The sequence below is a fragment of the Papio anubis genome, chromosome 1 (assembly GCF_008728515.1).
Source record: "Papio anubis isolate 15944 chromosome 1, Panubis1.0, whole genome shotgun sequence".
Classification (NCBI taxonomy): domain Eukaryota; kingdom Metazoa; phylum Chordata; class Mammalia; order Primates; family Cercopithecidae; genus Papio; species Papio anubis.
Window position 1 is genome coordinate 4722008 of NC_044976.1, and position 20520 is coordinate 4742527.

The 20520-nt window shown below is 53.7% G+C and overlaps 1 protein-coding gene across 22 annotated transcripts in view; it reads right to left on the reverse strand.

Moving 5' to 3' along the window:
* Nucleotides 1–20520, reverse strand: part of NPHP4 (nephrocystin 4) — a 134287-nt gene that overhangs the window by 11257 nt on the left and 102510 nt on the right. For 21 of the 22 annotated variants that reach the window (XR_002520789.2, XR_002520788.2, XR_002520791.2 and 18 more), the window contains 6 exons: nt 15184–15344; nt 11620–11800; nt 5639–5764; nt 2770–2975; nt 545–771; nt 143–329 (listed from right to left, as the gene is read on the reverse strand). Coding sequence is in view for 17 of the 22 variants with exons in the window: in XM_003891021.4 (XP_003891070.1) it covers nt 143–329; nt 545–771; nt 2770–2975; nt 5639–5764; nt 11620–11800; nt 15184–15344 (1088 nt within the window). In the remaining 5 variants the exon portion in view is untranslated. The remainder of the gene's footprint in view (nt 1–142; nt 330–544; nt 772–2769; nt 2976–5638; nt 5765–11619; nt 11801–15183; nt 15345–20520) is intronic. The other variant, XM_021935455.2, reaches the window with a different exon arrangement.

Here is a 20520-nt window from a genome sequence, read left to right on the forward strand (position 1 = left end):
ACACAAAGGGGAGTGGATGGCAGCCCGAAAGCTAGTCCGTCTGCCACAGGCACAGGAGGGACACTGGTGGAGACTGGAAGCATTCTCAGTTTCCCACTGTCATCAGCCAAATGCAACTTCCTTGTGTGCCTGACACCCGCACCTGCACCGTGGCCAGCTGCCCAGCAGAGAAGCTCTGGAACTTGAAGGGGATGTGGGCGGTCTCGTGGGGGCGCAGGTAGAGCTGGGGGGCCAGGCTGCCGCGCAGGTGGAACATGTCCTCCTCCACCGGCGTGTGCAGGCCAGCAGCACCCTTGAAGTCCCTCCACTCCTGACTGTCCACGATGACGCTGGGGAAGACAGTGTCCAGGCGTCAGGGCAGTTCTTCCCAGGAAGGCCCACAGGAGGCTGTGTCCCACCCACCGACAGCAGTGCTCAGAGGAGTGGGAGAGAGGAGCCGAATCGCCTCGGCTCTCGGGCAGAATTCAAGCCAGCTCAGCAGGGGAGCCGGCTGCACCCGACACAGATCTGGGCTGGGGCAGGATGGGTGTTGCTGAGACCTCACCTGAGCTCAGGGTTGTCGATCTCCACGGTCACCGTGTGCTGTGTGTTGTGGGGGTTCTTAAGCACAAACTCAAAGAACTCGGCGACCCCCAGTGTGGCGTGGAGCGTGTGCTCCGTGGTGATGGCCAGGCTCAGCAGGCTGGCGATGCTCTCGGCCTTCGTGCGCTCCCGGTAGGCGGCGATGACCTGTAGGTCCCGCAAGTGCTGTGTGCGGACGCTCTGCTGGGCCTGCGGACAAGACGATATGGGCGGACAGGGTCCCAGGCACACTCTCCTCCACGAGCGGCTATTGCTGGCCGCCCACCACCCGCGATCTCAGAACAGGACATTTCTCCACCAGCATCGCCACCGCCACCCCCTTCCTTGACCATGTGGTCTGGGTGGAACTGGCCGGCCGCGCCCAGGTGTGGATCTCAGGCAATGCTGGACAGAGATCTAATGGCTGTGTCCCTGACACGGAGGTCCACACAGCACCCTTGCCTGCTCCGGAGAGACTCCTCACAGCCGCAAGCCTGGCCCCCCGCCCAGTGGAGAATTAGAAACAGTGGTTTCAAACAAGAGAAAAGAATGGCCTCAAAACTATGGTGACAGGCCTCACCAGCCAGGTCCCCAACACAATGTCAGGAGCCCTGTCTGGGCCCAGAGTCCACAGGAGAGGACATGCCCCCGGCCTGCAGAGTCTTGGTCACACCGGGTCAGAGTCTGGGCAAGCAGCATGCTGCTTCAGCAAGGCTCAGCCACCCCCTTGCTCTGACGCCCCAGGGACTCGAGGGGCTTGGCCAGCGCACAGGGGTTCTACAGGTTGGAGGAGACTGGCTTGTTTTTCTTGTGGGCCTTACAAGAAAAAGTGAGGCCATCTAGAGGCTGCCTTGCAAGATCTCAGGCCTGGAAGGGGCCACCCCCATGCCGGGGAGTCGGCCAGCCTAAGTTACTCCAAGAAGCCGCTGCGGCCGGGCGCTGGGAACCTTCTGTCTAACAGAGGAGGCTGAGGCGTCAGAGAGATGGACTGATTTGAATGCTTTCAGGATTTAACTCAAAAGGTGAGGACAAAATTTGATTTCTGACTCAAATGACTTTGGACATTCACTTTCCAACATCCAAAGCTTTGGCTTTTCCTTTGCCAGGGGGATTGGAGCTGGGCCTTTCACACTTGGGGCCTCCATCAGAATTTATCATCAGAGCTTTTCAGGAGTTGAACCTCTGACAGGCTGTGCTGGACAATGGGACCAGACATGAGTTAGGATGAGAAACAGGGCTAGGGCTGAGAGTGGCTCCTCACTTCCAAGCTCATGCTGACAGAGCTAAGGTTATCCAGGCTGGGGGCCTCCAGAGGCCACAGCTTCAAGCCCTGCCAGCTGGGAAGGAGGGAGGAAGGGAGAGAGGGAGGTGGGGTGGGTGTTCTGAGGCCTGGGAGGAGGCCCCAGCCATGCCCTGGCCCTACCCCTGGCCTCCCTCTAGTCCCTCCCTCCTCCCTGACCACTGAGCCCACCAGTCCTGCAGGCTCAGGCCAGGCCTCCCCACCCCGTGTCCTCTCACCATGCCTGTTCCTCACCCCATAAGACTGAACTGAGCCTAGGTAGGGACCGAGGCATCTGCATCCACCTTTGAGCACCAAGGCCTCACTGGCGGGGAGGCTGAGTGACGGCCCTGCTGAGTTTACTGTCAGGAGAAGGGACACCTCTGTTCAGACCCCGTCCTGCCTGCATGCAAAGGGGAGTCTCAGGAGACCTTTCTCGAGGCCCCTGTGGTTCCTGACTTCTATGCACCCAGGAGGTACAACCATTCTCACCTCCCATTTCTTAGTTGCAAAATATTAATAGTTCTATTTAGATTTTCAGCCAAAAAGGGGAATTTTTCTAGCCAGAATGATTACACTGATAACTCAGGATATGTCAGCTGTTCACAGCTCTGGTCCCCAGACCTGGGAGAGCCTCAGACTCACAGGCAAAGCTTTCTTCAAACCCAGGCTCCGGCGGTCCTGCCCAAACCAATCAGTGTCAGAATCTCCAGGGCTGACGCCCAAGAAATGGCTTTTAGTAAAAGCTCTCCAGATAATTCTCACTTAAAGATTTCCCCTGGTGGCTGAAAAAGTCCGATTTCTTATATTCTGTCCCTAGGACTTGGGAGGAAGGTAAGAGAGAATCACGTGGGAGGCAGGGAGAGATGTGTACAGTGACTCGGTCTGCGTGGAGACCCCGGGACAGTGACAGCTGAACAAACCCTCACCAACACGCTCGTCCCGCGCCGGCCCAACTCTCCCCCGGCTTCCTGCAGGCGCACAGACTTCATCCGCTCCAGTTTACGCCTGCGGGTGGCATCCGACTCACGGCCAACGTCCCGGGGCCCCGTGCCCTGCCGGGCATGGGTCAGCAGCATGGCGGCCAGCTCACTGTCCACGTCCGCCAGCTTCTGCGCTTGCACCACGTGTTTTCCTGAGAAAGGGTCAGAGGGGGAGTCGGGTGGACGTGCAGTGTCTGCCTTCCAGGAGCAGACGTGGGGGCAGGCCTCCCAGGACCACCTGTGCAGGGAGGGAGCTCAAGAGCGCAGCTCATGCTTTTTGCAGCTCCAATCTGCAGAGTTCTGAGGTCCAGATAAAGATGATAACTTTATACCCTGGTTTCCACAGCATTCCCTCCTTTCCTCAGCCTCCAAATTAAAAGCAATTCTGACTCTGGTCCTTAGATCCAACGCTATCAACACACCACCAGGGGGTTTTCTAGGGGAACGAGGCCATGTTCTAGAAGCCCACACTCTCGGGATCTTAAAGGGCCCACTAATGCCTTCACCCAGGGCTGCCAGCCTCAGTCCCTCGGATCAGGAATGGGGGTAAGGGGTTGTCCCCTTGGCAGGACGCCTTCAGCTAGTAGGTGGTGAGGGATGAAGCTCAGAGCAGGCCTGGCCCCCAAGTTCCTGCTCTCAACTCTGCCCCGGCTGCCCCTGGACTGCCTGGCCCCCAGGACAGCCCGTCTCCTTTGGGGTGGCCCTACTCAAACCAGGGATATACAATGACTCATTTAGCACACCAACAGAAGCTGAACAGGGTCAAGCACTGGCAGGCAAAGGCTCAGCCACTACTGGATGGGCCAGGCCCTTCCTTCTGACACAGAGCAGGGGCTCAGGGTGTCGGGCGGGACTGTGCTAGGTGACCATGTGGCCATGCCACAGGCTGACACATGAGACTCCCAGACAATCGCTCAGCCCAGCACAGGCAGGGCAGCTGAGGGGTGCCCCAGCTTAGGGCCTGGGTCCTTCCTCACTCTCTGGCACCAGTAGAAACTTCCCACAGGAAACCAACGCCAGCCTGAGCTCTCCCCGCCTGGTTCCACTTGTATGGGGCGTTGGCACCCCCTGCAGAAGCCTCCACACGGTGGGCAGCAATGTGACCCCCGACTCCTCACAAGGAAACAGGTGCCACTGTCAGGTCCCTCACCACCATCCAATTTTAAAGGCGGTAAACTGCTTTGCAGATGCCCCGAGTGGCTCTCAGGCACAGGCTTGGTCTGAGCTACCTGCAGCCACAGCCGTGAGTGAGGGACCTGGGGCCTGGGCAGGTGGGGGTTTATCATGAGCTCAAGTCTTCACATTGCATCACCCCAACAAATACCTCTCATGGTCCCAGTGAAACAAGAAATGAAGTTACAGAGTGACCATGAGACTGCACTTGGGGTGAGGCATGAAGCACTAAGAAACTTCTTAAAACTTCGTGCAACTTGCTAATGGCAGAACCTTGCTCCATGGGTGAGACATGTGCTTTTAAGGGACACCTCCTATGCCAGTTCTGAGCAAAACACGGTCTGGAAGATCACTGACCTCAGGGCCTCTGATTGTCTCAGCGAGTCCTGGGTTCCTGCTCCCTGACAGCTGAGCCCTTGACCTGCTGCTCCTGGAGGCAGGGTTTTATCAATAACCTCAGCCTGGCTCCTAGAGCTCAGGGACTTCTCTCTATGGAGCTGCTTCTCCATCATACTCTAGGTGGTCTGCAGGACCAGCTGAGGATGAAGGGCACTGACTCCAGGGCAGAGAATCCAGATTCTAAGCCAAGTTCACTCCTTAGCCACGGCACTGGCCAAGTCACCTGACCTCTCTTCATCTCAGTTTCTTCAAAATTACAATGAGGAAGCTGGCCCAGAACACTCTACCCTGCCTGGATCATGAATCCCTCTAAGCCCCTCATGTCTGCTCCCAGGGAGAACGTACAAGTTTACCCAGAGTTCCTGGGAACATTGCAGGATGGAATCCAAGGGCCCCTCCCACCTCTAACAAGCCACAGTTCCAAGGCCCAGCAACACACAAAAGCGCACGGCAGCTTTGAATTCACACAAAATGATCTGCAACCTCTGGAAAAAATGCTCCTTAAAGAGCACTTCCTACTTGTAATTCAAATGATAAGTACTTTATATTCAAGTCTGTGAGGCCTTAAATTTTAAGGGGAGAGAAAAACTTCAGAGCCTCCCTGCTGTGAAACACATTTTCACCTAACCCAGGTCTTTCTCTCAAAACGAGGTCTGTCTTTCCCAAGCTCCATAATTGGCTTCTCTCTTCTGTTCACAACATGGGGGACCTCAGCTTGTTTTGAAAATCAGTCTATGTTCATCCTGACCTTCTCTCCATTTCTTCTTCCCTTGCAGATGAGCAGCCAACCAGACACAAATGCCCCTGGCAGGGTTCCCACTTCAAACAGCACAGTCACCTGCAGAGCCCAGCCTAGAGCACCAGGGTGTGATCAATGTGGTGGCTCATTGGGGCCTGCAGGTCCACAGGGGCATCCAGCCAGGGCACCAAGCTGCACATGGGCAGCACAGTCCTGCCCTAGACGCAGAGGGGTGTTAAGAGCATCATGAATGCTGCACATGCACAGGCACGCGCACGCGCGCATACACACACACACACACAGATGCAGCCTTCTACCTCTCACATGCCACTCACGACCCACCTGCACATGGACAGCACAATGCCATCCTAGATGCAGAGGGGCATTGTCAGCACCACGGATGGTGCACATGCACACACACACAAACACACATACACACAGTCTTCCACCTCTCAGCCACCACTCATGACCCACCCGCACATGGGCCCAACAGTGTCAACTCACGCCTTGAGCTTCCACTTGTGAGGAGGCTGCCTCCAGAGAAGCGGCTGGCTCCATCATTTGAGATGACCCGAGATCTGGTTGGTGGCAATGTGCTACAACCTCTCACTTTCTGTTCACACAGGTGACCTAAATGAAAAACATCCCAACATAAGCCACTAACCCCAAATGAGAATCTGATGAAACAGATCAACCCACCACATAAGCAGTTCTGGCTTTCAAATGGCCCATCTACACCCTGGCATGCTAAGGCCCCACCGCCTCTGTTTTCAATGTTTTGCAATTGAGAGACAGGTGAGAGCTCGTTCTGCTGTGAACTTTCTGCTGGGTCTTCATTCTTCTGCCATGTCAGCAACAGCCTCTGTTTCCTGGTGATGAATGAAAGCGTGTGGCACTCACAGTTCACTGCACACGGATTCTTACTTCTGGATCTCTGGGTCACAAGGTGGGCTGCCTCACAAACTGTAACCTCGGCCTCTTGATGGCCACATTGTTCAAGGAGAGTACATTTACACGTGCAAATGTCTGACTCCACACACACCCAGGGTGAAAGAGTCCCCACAAACTGGAGCCTTCACCAGAGCTGTGTTCATAACAGAAGCCTTTGGCGAGCAAGCAGTGTGGCCTCGGGACAAGCGTGTCTTGTGGCTGGTGGGTGTGGTGCCCTGCGAACTTGCAAACCTGAGTATCCTAGGGAAAGCCGTGCTTGCCCACGGTACACTCTCCTGCGAGGATGGGACCCACAAGCTCAGTGTGGCCTTTACCTCCCCAAGGGGTGAGGCAGAGCACCGCCAACGAAGCTGTGTCCCAAAATGAAGCACCTAGGGTGCGTGCAAAATGCTTGTGTCATCAATCTCCTTAATTCCGACGAGGCAGTGTTGAGTGTCCTCGGGCCTGAGATGTCCTCACCATTTTCCTGGGAGCTGTTAAAAGCGGGAACCCCTTCTCCAGGCTGCCTGCCTCTCTGCATCCCTTTGCTTCTGCCCACCCTCAGCCCCAGGGGAGGGAGGGGCTTCCACACTGGCCAGGTCCCTCCTCAGCCTTGGCAGATCCACCTGCTGCGTCAGGTTCCCTCCCCTCTTGCCCATCAGGAGCTGCTGTTTCCAAGGACAAGCCCAGTGCTGGGAGCATGCCCACGCGCAGGCGCCTGCAGAGGTGCCACATCCTCCATCCAACCCAGGTTCTCCCGGTGACAAAACTGGAGCTGACGGAGGTGTCTCTCTAGAATGGTTCTGAGCTGAGGCTGGAAAGGGAGCGCCCATCCTCCCAAGGGAGCCAGGCAGGTCTCCGAGCTGCTCTACCCGAGTCCAGCCCCTCCACACCGCAGCGAACAGCACCTGGATTCTGGAAAGGATCCAAAAGCCAGATACTGAATCGCAGATGGTGACACCAAACACATTGGTGGGACAGCAGACCGGCCCCCAAAAAGGGCTGTTGAGGGCAAAGGCCCCGATGTGGTGGTGGATAGAGGTTAGATTTAGAAATCACAGACAGCCTGGAGTCAATCTCTAGAAAACTTCTAGAAGAGTTTCACTTCACAGATGGATGGAAAGCTGGCGACACAGCAGCAAACAGTCCCTGCAGCCCTCAAAGAACTCACATTCTCCCAATTCTTAAGTTCCTTTGGTCATCTTGAGTTCTCTCTCTGGATCTCAGTCCAAGCCGGGCTGGCCTTTCTGCCACCTCCTGCAGGCTGCAGCTGTTCTTGGTCATCTGTCCCTGCTTCAGTCTTCGTAAGTTCTTTCAAAACTGAAGCTCCGAAAGCAACTGTGGCAAAGGCACTGGCGCGTTGGCCGCCTCCTCCCATCTGTGCACGAGCACAAATGCAGAATTCTCTGGCTCAGCGCCTTCCCTGGAGGCAGCTTGAAAGCTCACTGGGCAGCAAACGTGGGGTCAAGCTGTCTGCTCACCTGTGCTGAGAATTCGGTTCTCAAGGCCAAGTTCTGATGGCCACGCTCACAGCCGTCACCAGAAGGATGGGAAGGCTGACTGCCTCCTCCCACGCCACAGCTGGCAACCAGAAAGGCCAGTGGCGCACTTACCGAGCCATCTCTTTCCAGGAGAATTTCATTCCTTCCGATGTCCCAGTAGCTGACATCCCCTGCCTCCTGTTCTTTCTCCTTGACCCCAACGTCAGCACCGTGCTGTGCAGCAGGACAGCCGTGCTGACCTCCCCCTTGGCCCAGGTCCCTGCTACATCCCCACAAAGATGCAGCCTCCACTTCCCCCGTAGGCCCTGCACTGTGCTTCCACCTTTGGGCTACCAACCGACTCCCGGCACCTACAGCGTCCACTCAGTCCTCACTCCAAGCCGGCTTCCTGAGAACAAGCACCTAGAACAAGGGCTATTTCAGTCTTCTCCCTGTTGCTCTTAGACCCTCCCTCCTGTGCTAGCCTGCCATGGCCACCTCTGCTCCCACAAGCTTTGCAGGGGTCTCCAGCTTCCCCTCAAGTTAAAGCCCGTCCCCTCCCGGTGGAGGCTGCAGAGCCTCTGCCCAAACACCCTCCTCTCGCCTGCCAGGAATCCGTTTTTGGCCCTAAAACTCGTGGTCACAGGATCAAGATCCCCGTCCCCAAGAAAGAAACCCAGATCAGCCCTCCTTCACACGAATAGATGTCCATGCCCCATAGGCTGTATCTCCTGAAGCCCAAGGAGAACAGGGCTCCAGATAAGAAGGGCGCTCAGGCTTCTTATCAACACTTTCATCAATCTCTGCACCACGGCACCAGGTTCAAGGGCAAACACCACCACAAAGAAGCCACGATCAGGGTCCTCAAAGACCTCCCAGATTCATGTGGGAAAACGGCAGACAAGCAGGCTGGGGCGGGGAAAGGACAGCAGCCTGAACCAGCCCAGCCTGCCTGTGCCAGGGCCAGAGCTGGGGGCACCGGCACTGATGTTCATGCTCCAGGCCATGCTGCCCTCCACATGATGGGGAGAAAGTGCCACTGATGTCCACGCTCCGGGCCACGCTGCCCTCCACATGACGGGGAGAAAGTGCCACTGATGCCCACGCTCCGGGCCACGCTGCCCTCCACATGACGGGGAGAAAGTGCCACTGATGCCCACGCCCGGCCACGCTGCCTCCACATGACGGGAGAGTGCCACCGGCCCCAAAGCCTCAGCTTCCCACTCATGAGCTCAGCGTTGTCCTGGCTTCTTGCTGCATGTGTGTGTCTTCCCACGAGAATTCATGGCAGGGGCAGCAGCTCATGGGCTGGCGGTCCTGGCAAGCTCTCTGTCACATCCTGAGGACCTGCTCCAAGAAGGAGGGGCCTCCCAGCACCTCTGTTCACTGTGGGCTGCAGTGGGTTCACCCCACACTAGGGGCAGCCCAGAAGGCTCCACAGCTTTCTCGACCACCTTCATCTGCTAGCGAGTGGTTCCCTGAATGGCAGACGAGAAGGCCTCTGGTCCACCCACATCTGACTGGAGAGGGCACTGGACTATTTTAAGCCTGAACTATGCACCGCCCCAAGAAGTACTAAGAGATCAAGGAAAGTGTTACAAGGCCAAGCTGGGTCCAGACAGCTCCCGGGGCAGGCGATCAGCATTCTTGGAGCTCAGGCTCGCAGGACACCTAACGATGACAATGGCTGCAGCGGGTGAGACCAGCAGGACACGGAACCCTGCTGGGCTTCACGAGCATTTCCTCTTACTATATTTATACTTAGAGCACATGGGAAAATAAAGCAGGTAAGCTGAATTTACACTTGCACGCTCACTCAAGAAGGGGACAAGCGTCAAAGGCACTGCATTTCATCAGGGCACAACTTGGGTGTTAGATTAGTACAGGCTTTCTTCCCTTTCCATGAGACAGGTTACGCCTGCACCAACACATCTGCTACAGGGGCAGGAATTCCCTGCAAACATACAGGGCTCCCGATGCAGCCCTGCAGCTGGAGCAAAGCCCACCACCGCCAACCGTGTGACCCCACAGCCTGGCCGTCTGTCAGAGTCCATCACCACCCAGTTCTCCTAGGATATCCCATGAGAACACACATGCTTGGCCTGTGAGGCCATCTCTCCAGACGCCGGCCTCCCCAGGAAGGGCCACAGAACACAAGTAACACCCAAGCTCCCAGCCGAACCCCTGTCCTACTCCACAACTAAGATCACTGGGATCAAAGAAAGCAATCTGGTGCTTGCAGTCCCTGGACGACAAAAGCTGACCGAAAGACAGTGTGAAAGAGGCTGCCAAGGAAGTCAGCAGGCCTGCGTGGAGCAGCCACCAAGCACGAGGGCAGTCCCCTCCCCGTCATCAGAGTCCCAGGGCCCTGGGTCCAGCTGGCAGACGCCCGTGTCCCCAGCCATGGCACAGGCTTCCCTGCACGGCCTCAGACAGGAACACGCACTGTGAATGCAGCCGGCCCAGAGCAGAACCCAGGCTGAGGCCGAGGCTCGGGCTCCATCCCGCTCAGTCACCCTGCAGGCTTCCACAGCCGGCACCCACGCTGCTGGTAGAGAGAAGCCTACTGTACCACAGAATGGCCAGTTTTATGAAGAAAGAAAAGCCATAACACTTTTTTTCCCCAAAAAATGCGGAATTGACGGAGGAGAGCCAGGCTCGCTGCACTGATGCGCAGAGTGCTGCGGGTGGCATCTGTCCTTTGTTAAGACCTCTCCCTCTCCCATGGGCGCTGGAGGCTCCCGGGCTGGCTATCTCAGCCTTCCCTTCCCATGAGCTTATCTCTCTCTTGCAGGCAAAGTATGAAAATGACAATTGGAGATAACGTATAATGGAGGCAATCTTTCTTCTGAAGATAAGATTTTAAAACCTGGAGTCACTGCACATTTGTGAGCCGGAGAATTAAACGTAAAAACAACCAGCGCGGCCTCGGAGCAGAACGCTCCTTGCGCCTCCCTTAGCTGCGCGTGGGCCTTTGAATAACGCCTGCTGCTCACGTGTGGCTCATTCATTTCTTCGGAACCTCACTGAGTTTTGCTGGGTCCATATTGCCTATTTTCCAGGCCACCTCGGATCTACATTCATAAACAGGCAGGCAGAGCCTCCGAGCCGACTCAACGGCTGTGCACTCGAGCCCTCCGCCGGCGCCCCAGCCTGTGTGCTGCCAGAGCCGGGTGGATGTGGCCCATGGGGCTCTGGGGTTTACAGTCAGGCTGGGTTCTGAGGAGTGGAAAATTCCCTAATAAAATAGCAGAGAAGTCTGAATCTCATGCAGACAGACACAGCTTCGGAAACACCACACAGCTTAGTTTTGTTGTGCTTTCAATTCTGCCTTGAAAAATCCCAAACGTTCCAGAGGACCCTCGGGAGGTTCAGTGAGCTTGTCACTGGCCCTACAGGGTCCCACATTGGTCCTCTGCCCTGAGGTGCACACAGGCAGGCACCCAGCCTTGTGTCCCTCGACATCCCATCAGCAGCCCCTGTCCCAGCAGAGGCCTCAGTCAAAGCCCCTGGAACGTCTCAGGTGGGACCCTCCTGAGCCACCCAACCCACGTGTCCCACCCGCCATAGTCCTGGACATGGAGTGAAGTCCAGGGCTTTGCTCAGTCCCTCTAACGAGCAATCGTGGGGCACCATTTTCTATCAAGTCATGGTGCTGGGCCGAGAAGAAGTGCACCTCTCCATTCTCCTCCTCCTGGCCTGCAGGGAAGTTAGGAACACTTCCCTTGTCTGTCCTCCATCATGAGACACAGGGAAGTCTATCCCGGAACCTGATCACTGTATTTGAGGACTGTCCTGGAGATCCTCCAGGGATGGCACCAAACAACAAAATGCAGGAGAGCCCGATGACTGATGACCTCTAACCCCGATGAGAAATTCAGAATGCAAACAACTGGTTCCAGGACAGACTCAGCAGCCAAGGACACAGGATCCATGGCCAAGCTGGTGAGAATTCTGCCAGTTTCTTCCTGGGCCCGTGAAGCCCATGATGTGGCCCCTGTCCGAGGGAGCCCACACTCTACCAGAGGGGTTGGGTGGCCACTGGAGAAACGGTACAAGGCTGGGGACTCTTACCCACGTTGGCCAAGGTCAGGTGCAGCCGGCCCTTCACCACTGAGTGGACACCGATGGGCTTGACGCGGCCAAACCCCAGCACGTCTCCACTCACCACCATGGTGTCCTGCTCATATTCGGTTGCCACAACCTCAAGCTCATGGGAGGCCTGCACAGCTGGCCGGCCTTGGCGGAGGAGATGCTGCAGAGGAGAAAAGCGCGCTCAGAGGCTGGAGCCGGCCCCGAGGATTGGAAACCCACCAAGAAAAGCCACTGTGGACGGGAGGGAGTGTGCACAGCAGGACAAGACCCTGCACCACACTGGGGGGTGAGGGGGCGGCGAGCCAGGGGCCAACGTCTTAAAGCAAGAGTCCTTATTACTGGGGTCTTTTTCACAAAGTCTTAAGTAAGGTATAACTGGATTTACCCACTGAATAAACACCACTGGGCCCTGCGAAGGCATAAGTGGGTCTGGCAGCTGCCCTGGAGGACCCTCCCCTCCACAGGAACCAAGAGCAGGAAAGAGGGCAGCCAAGCAACACAAAGGACTCTGAGCCAAGCCTGTCTGGGACAGCGAGGAATCCAGGACGGAAACCTGAACCAGACTCCAGGAGGAAGACAGGCCATGCACAGAGAGGGCAGGGGAGGCAGAGAAGGCCGGGGAGGCAGGCAGGCCAAGGGCACAGGGTACAGGGTATGATGCCTCCCCCATCTCCCTGGGCCAGGGAGCATGGCTGGGGTAGGGGCCTGTGGGGCCCAGGGAGGGGCCGTGGGGCATGAGGGGCCCGCCGGGAGCCCTGGGCTGGGGTTTGGCCTGGATCTGCATGCCAGGCCAAGGTTGCTCGGGGCAGGGTGGGAGCAGGAAGCCTCAGACCCAGCAGTGCCTCAGCAGGACTTTCCTGACCATGGGCTCCTCTGCTGATCAGATTCGACGGCTCAGTACTCTGCCTGAACACCAATGCTGTGAAGCGTGTGGGGGATGACAACGGCCTCACAACTGCACCCCAGGCGTGGCTGGGACACTCTTCCCCGTGTGCCCTCTCTGCTCTGGTGCTTCCTCTCACATAAGCAGCAGTGTGGGAGCAGATGAGGTTCCGGAATTTGTAATTCTCCAATTTCTACAGCAACAAAAGTGCCTGTCTCTGGGAGTGAGACACCAGACCTGACCCTTCTTCCCTTGTGGGTCTGGGGGCTTCTGGTCGCCACAGACCCTGCTCGTTTTGCCACATTCGTCTACACTGCATACGATCACTGCATAGACATCGATGATTCCAGAAACTCAGTCACTGGGAGACTGAGAAGATATGAGAAGTCTCCTTTGGAGAACAGCCAACAAATATAAGAAACCATGTCGGCCTCTCCAGGAGGCAAAGGAAATGCAAATGGCAACAAGGCACCATTTTCCTCCCAAATCATTATCGAAATGGCCAATGGCGACTGGCTTAAAGGCTGACACCCTGTGAAGCCAAGGGCATGGGACGCAGTGCCCTCTGTCTTCAGGAAGTGCAGGCCTGGCTGAGCCTTTGAGCCAAACCCCCATCTGGCTCTGCACGCCTGCAGCCCTCATGTTGGTGCCGTCAGAATTCTACTTCCGGGAACGTGTCACTGGGGAGAAGAGGATGGTAAAGAGCACAAGCTCCAGAGACAGAATGAGGCTAAGACTCCGTCCTGATTATCACCAGCGTGATCCTGGGCCTCTGTTTTCTCCACCAGAAACAAGGATAAAAACAGAACTGCCCCAGGGCTGGGCTGGGGTCACACTGAAGGCAGCACAGGAGCTGTCTGTCCCTGGCGGAAACTCTTCTCATCGCCGTAGCAACGTGTTACGGCCAGTATCCCCAGGAAATCAGCTAAAGATGGGGGTAAAATTGAACTTCAAGAAGTCCACAGCAGTGATTAGCAGAAGGAAAAGCCACCGCAGCGACCCGCAACAGGAAAAGCTCAAACAAGATGAAAGCTGGCCCCGCCTGCGGAAAGTAAGTCCACCAAAGGCTAACCAGAGCATCCTAACTCTCCCGGGAGCTGGAGTAAGAGGATTCTCTCTGATCATCTCAGTTTTCATGTTTTCTACCTAAGTTTTAAAGCTACAAGATTCTATTTTAGAAAAGTGAAGCTTTATATGTAATTGATTCAAGTCTATGTCAACAAGTGTGATGGCACTTGTTTAAGGGGCTCTTCGTGTAGGAAGAGATCAAATGGCTTCCGTCTCCATATGGGACAGCAAAGAGGGGGTACAAGGTTCGGCTGGGCATGATGGGGGAGCCACTGCCGCCCCACACGTGCCCAGCGGGGCCCGGCTCTACCTCCCACACCGCCTGCCTCCTTCACTCCTCTCCACCATGCAGCGCCTGCTGGGGTTGAGGCCTGTGCTAGAGATGCTGCGGTGTCAACACCCAGTCCTGCCTTGGGGACATCAAAGCCAGCATGGGAGACAGACAAGCAAGGGCCACGATGACCCTGCAGGGCCCATGCCATGACCCTGATAGGAATAGAGGCCCAGGGTGAGGCATGAGAAGAGCAGCCAAGCCCTGCGGAGTCCCTGCCACCTGCAGACCCCACCCTGAATGTTCTGTGCACCGCCCACCACCCTGGGGGGCATCCCTCTCCTCTAGAAGTCACAGGGAGGGGGATGGAGCCTGGATCAGTCGGTCAGACACAGCGAGCCAAGAGCAGACCAGAGAAGAGCAGCTGGAAAAACTCCCAGACGCCCACATCCCCAGACCCCGAGAGCACAGTGCAGCTGAAGCAGCAGAGGAGTCGCGCTTCTCAGGGGTCAGCAACTGCTGGAGAGGATGAGGCTATAAGACAGGAAGCCCCGGGGGTTCAGCCATGTCAGGAATCCAGGGGGAAAGCAGCTATGTGGCACTCAAGAAAAGTGGGGAAATCTCAGAGACTCAGGGCCTGCAAAAATGATGCCACATCCTCTCCCAGCTCCGCCCCATGGCCTGAGAGGAGAAGTCTCAGGACACCATGGAAGTGTGTGAAACTGGCCCCAGGCCTTGGCCCAAGAGTTGCTATGGGGTCCCCTTCATACAATGGAGAAGGCTTGGGAAGAATCCCAGGGAGGACGAGTGAAAGAATCCATGGATTAAGGTTTTAGTATACAAGGAGAATGGAAAACAACAATTAGTAAAAGAGATTCTAATTTTCATTAGAATGAGAAAAGCATGACACATGTCACTGACCTTAGGAATCAGGTCACCCTACATGCCCCAGTCATTCGCGTATCCATTCATTCATCCTCAACCCACCTCGGATGTACCTGCCCTCACCACATTTACCACATGGAAGGAGATGAAGTGACACTGCCTGGTAGGTCAGTTTGCAGGAGAAATAGATAACTGAGTTTGATCTTAAGAGCTTCCTGAGCAAACAACTAGCATTATAAAATTCAGACAGTGAAAAATCTTTTCCTTTTAAGAAACAGAGAATGCAGCACTATTTTTTAATTAGTGAACAAAGAAGGCCAACCAAGTCCTGCACAGGACAGCGCCCACTCCTTCCAAGCAGACAGACGCTGGAAGTGTGACTTGTCCCGTGAGGGACGCAGCACCCACTGTGCCTGTCCTTCAGGAGAGCCACTACCTTCATCTGGACGGCGGCAGATCCGATGAGCAGCAGGGAGTCTCCATCCCAGACATCGATCTGCAGGGTCTGCACGGCGAGGTAGTGGGCGAAGCAGCGCCGCTCACCTGGCTTCAGGAACCCAGGGCCCACCATGTACCTCAGTTGGAAGCCAGGAGACCCTGTCAAAGAGGCCCCAAAGGAGGCCAAAAGTAATTGGAGTCATTCATCATCTTTACACTTGGAAGAGATTTCGGCTCTGGTCATGATTACTAATTTCTGCTTCTGTCATAGCTACAGTTAATAGACACATTAATCAAAAACATCATAAAATATCCAAATTAACAGAATGAAGAGTCATGTTCAGAAGAACTACATTTCTTTCCCATAGAAACAATCAGCTCCTCCCAAAATAAGATTTATGGTTTCACCAAGTCCTTGTAATAGCCTATGATGGATGGGAACAAATGTCCTTATGAGGCTGGCTGGGGAGTTTATTATTCTGGGCACACAGAATTTAAGAAAAAATGTAGTCTACATCTGCTGTCAAAACTGGCATGTTCACACACACAGGCAGAGCTCAAACCGACATCAGGCTTAGAAATAATGTGTGAGACAGCCAGCAGCCCCTCTCCTGGCCCTAAAGCAGGACTGCACCTGCCCCATGGGTATCCCGGGCTCCTCCTGTGGGGTATGCCCTGGTCATCAGGCTAAGAGATGGGAACTGGACTGCGGCCCCTGCCTTCACCTTCTTGAAGTGGCATTATCATTAATTCTAAATTGACAAAAATGCCATTGGAACCATCTTTAGTTAAAGTTCGAGGAACAGCAATGCTGGGAAGAATTTCAAAACAACATTCTCTCTCTTTCTATCAATAATGGCGACAACATTCCCACAGCCCCCAATGAGCAGAGGAAGGAATGAATGTTACTCAGTACCTCCAGTGCCAGGCCCCAAGCCAGGCTGAAACTTGGCCACGGGTCCTCTCCACCCAGGCTCCAGCCACCTCAAGCCCCACAGGATGACCACAGACCACATCCCATCCACATTTCTCAAGACCAAAGGACAAGGAGAGAGCACAATGTGTCAGGACAGGGGACTGAGGGGGAGTGAAAAGTGTAGGGCCCAGGGTGGGCCCCAAGGAGGTGGAGCAAAGACCCACTGCTCAGGCCCGGCACTGGCCACAGCAGGAGCTCACGGGGGCATCTTGGGGCAGAAAGGCAAGTAAGGAATCTGGACGAATACCAAGGAGGAGATGGCAATTAACATCACCCAAGGGCAGGCATGTCCCCAGTGTGGCACCTCAGAGATGATCAGCCACACGGCCCCCACCCCTGCCCTGGCCCCACCTATCCTGGACTGTGGCATCTAGTGAGAGATCAGGACACACCCATGCACAGATGGGAGCCTGGTGGCACTTCTTGCAGGGGCAGCAGGCCCTGGAACAAAGACCCATGAGCACCAAAGCCTAGCTCAGGGCACGACCTGCACTGACCTGGGCTGCAGAGGAAGGAGTTGCCCAAGCCCTCCCTCCATACTGGCCACGCCTTTGCAGGCCAACTCCCCAGTGATACCCTGGGTACGCTGCAACCCTACCTCAGCCTCTCCCATGCCACAGATCCTCCTAGAGCTCTAGGCACTTGATCCAACGGGACCCTCTGTTTTGTCTCCCGGGGAGCTCCTTCCAACGTCCTGCTGGGCCGGCCCCTGCTCCATCACCACTATACCCCAGTACTGCGAGGGCCTTTCAATGCCACCATTAATTCATTCACTCAGCAAATAAATGACTGCGCCCCCGCCATGCGGGAGGCCCTGCACAGGGTAGTGCTGGGAGAACTGGACAAGCAGGGCCCCACCCTTAAGGAGCTCAGGGTCTCAAGGACAGAGACACTGATCCCAGAGCTGACAGCATGCTGAGAGCTCTTGGAGTGGGCGGCAAGGGGCGGCGCATGCTAGGCAAGGGGCCATCCTGGTCTGGGCTCCTCTGACCAGCCTCCCAACTCTCCCCACCGCAGCCTCAGACCTTTCCCCTCCCTGTCTAGCTGGGACAAGAGGCTCCTCCGTGGCCATCCCTGAGGTCTAAGCTCCCCACAGTCCACCCTATGTCATTTCCATCCCACTCAGAAGTAAAGGAAGCCGGCCTCCAACTAAACTAAGAAGACTACCGGGGCAGTGGCGCTGTCCTCCCCAAGCCCACCTCCTGCGCCCCCGTCACAAACACCGCGCCCCAGCCTGGATAGAATCCTCACTGCTTCTGGGGTTGAGGAAACAGAAAACATAGTAATGGTAGAAACTAACCACTCTCCATTCAAAGGCAGATCCAGGCAATGATGAATGAGTAACAATCTAGAAGACCAGAGTAGCCAACTCCCACGGTGGCAGGGATGCGGGGTGCAGGGATTCATCTTAACGCAGCACCCCAGTGACAGAGAAAACAACTTTTCAAATGTATTTGGAACATTAATATAAACTAACCATATATTAGGCCACAAAAAACTACGCTCCATAAAGTAGAAATAATACAAATAACATTCTCTGAACATAATGCAATAAACTAGAAATTAATACACTAGCCTGGGCAACATGGCGAAACCCCATCTCTACAAAACACACAAAAGTCGCCTAGGCATAGTGGTGCATGCCTGTAGTTCCAGCTACTCATGAGGCTGAGGCCCATCGCTTGAATACAGGAGATGGAGGTTGCAGTGAGCTGAGATCGCGCCACTGCACTCCAGCCTGGGCTACGGAGCAAGACCCAGTCTCAAAAAAGAAAAAAAAAACAACAAAAAAAGGTAAAATTTTTTAAGAAACAAATTTGCAAAGAAATAACTTTCTGTCAAAGGGCAAACACAATCGAAAAAGATTTCCTGGAAACAGTAATAATAATGAAAACACTACTTATTAGTATCAACAATCATAAGGCAGTAATCACAGGAAAATTCATAGCCTTGAATCCTGTATATCCATACAAACAAAGAATTAAGATAAATGAATTAAGCAGCTCAAAAAAAAAAAAATAGGGAAATAGTAAAGTATACCAAAAATCAAGGAGAAATGAGAGGACAGTAAAGATAAACACAAAATTTAATCAAATAGAAAACAAAACAATAGCAAAACCCACATGACATAAACTTTAAAACTCTTCAGAAAGACGCACAGTGGAAATGAACAGATGGAAAGGCAGTCTTCTCCGGGACCATCATCTCCTAGCTCTTGGGTGTAAATTCTCCCCATGTGATGGAATGCCCACAAGGATCCCTAAAAAGTCCTTATGGAAAACTAAATAAGCACGAATACACAGGAAAACTCTGCAAGGAAGATCAACGTGGTGAGAGCTCAGCTTGCTAGAAATTCAGGCAATGAAAGAGGCTCTGACTGAAGGCACAGTCCCAGTGACCACAGACACAGCCTAGTGCAGAGGACGCAAACCGCAGATCGAGGCCAAGCTCAGCACAGATATAAGAAATCGTTTTTATGTTTTTAATGAGTTGTAAACAAAAAGAAGAAAATGTGACAGACAACACAAGCGGCCCAGGAAGCCTAAAATATTTACTAGCTGGCCCTTAACAGAAACAATTTGGGCCAAGTCTAATGGAACAAATTAGAAAATACAGAAATAACCCCAAATGCATGAAGAATGTTGGTCCATGATGATGGTGGCTCTCAAGTCACCAGAAAACAGACAGGTTTTTATCAACAGGCATGGGGTCTGCAGGATAGACATGGGAGACAAAAAATAAAAAAATAAAATTTCTGAAAAAAAATTTACCACTTTTTTTATTTTTGTGTTTATGTCTAAACATAAATAAAACCTGCAAGTCCAAGAACATGAGCCTAAATCGCTCTGTAAAGCGGGAGAGGAGAAAGCCTTTCTGTCTATGACTCAATAATTCAGAAGCAAGAAAAGACTGATACATTTGACTACATTTAAAAAAACCCTTTTATATAGCAAAGCCCACCATAAGCAAAGTAAAAAGACAAATGAAAAGTAGGAAAACACATTTGCAATTATTACTGTATCACGAAGGTTCTTCTCCCTAATAAGAGCTCCCCAGAACAGAAGACGAAATAGACTAAAAACATGATAGAATAATGGGAAAAGATATGAATAAAAGTTTGGAGATAAAGACAAATACAAAAGATACTCAACTTGACTCATCATAAAATAAACGAAAATTAAAACTGCACTAAGGGCCAGGCGTGGTGGCTCACACCTGCAATCCCAGCACTTTGGGAGGCCAAGGTGGGCGGATCACGAGGTCAGAAGTTCAAGACCAGCCTGGCCAACATAGCGAAACCTCATCTCTACTAAAAATACAAAAATTAGCTGGGCATGGTGGCTCATGCCTGTAATCCCAGCTACTCAGGAGGCTGCGGCAGGAGAGTCACTTGAACCCAGGAGGTGGAGGTTGCAGTGTGCCAAGATTGCACCACTGCACTCCAGCTTGGGCAACAGAGTAAGATTTCATTTCAAACAAAACAAAACAAAAAAACTGCAGTAAGATGGACTTCACATCTATGGGACTGTAAAGCTACCAGCCGTTAATGCCCCATCGTGACAGCGAGCAAGAGGAAACCAGCAGCCCCGGGGATTGCCAGTGGAGCCCCAGGCGGCGGCACCCGGCACAAGGTGTGGGGCAGTGTCTGTCAATACCAATGAAGCCTATGATTCCATAATCCCCTTTCCAGAACCAGAAAGAACTAACTGCTGAGACAGCGAAATACTGGAAATGATGCAAATGTCTATTAGGGTGGTTGTGCTGAGTAAACAGCAGCAAAACCACCCCACAGAGCATGACGCAGCTACCGTAGAAACGAGCACAGCTGACATCTGTGCAGCCCACAGAGCATGACGCAGCTACCGTAGAAACGGGCACAGGTGATGTCTGTGCAGCCAAACTTGGGCTATGACGTTAACTGAAAAAAGCAGGGAGCAGAAGAGTGTATTTGGTACGTTATCACTGAATTAGAAAACAGGGAAAATAAAATGTAAATGTTTGCTTATTTTTAAAAAAATAAATCAATAAAAACACTGGAAGGATCAGCCAGAAACGAAAAGTCTGGTTACCGTTAGGGGGCTGGGCAGGGGGTGGAGCCCGCGGGGATAAGGGAAGCAGGAGCCCTGAGCACACACTGGACTATGGTGTTCAACTTTCAACCATGTAAATATTCCAAAAAATTTAAATCAAAAAGGAAAGCAAACATAAAATTGAAAACAAATTAAAACAAATGAATCATACTGAATATCAAACTGGAGATAAGAATTATCTCCAGGGCTTTTGGTCACACTAAACCAATTCTACACCCTTGGTGGGACAGAGCCCAAAAGGAACTGTGAAGAACCTGACTTCAGCAGG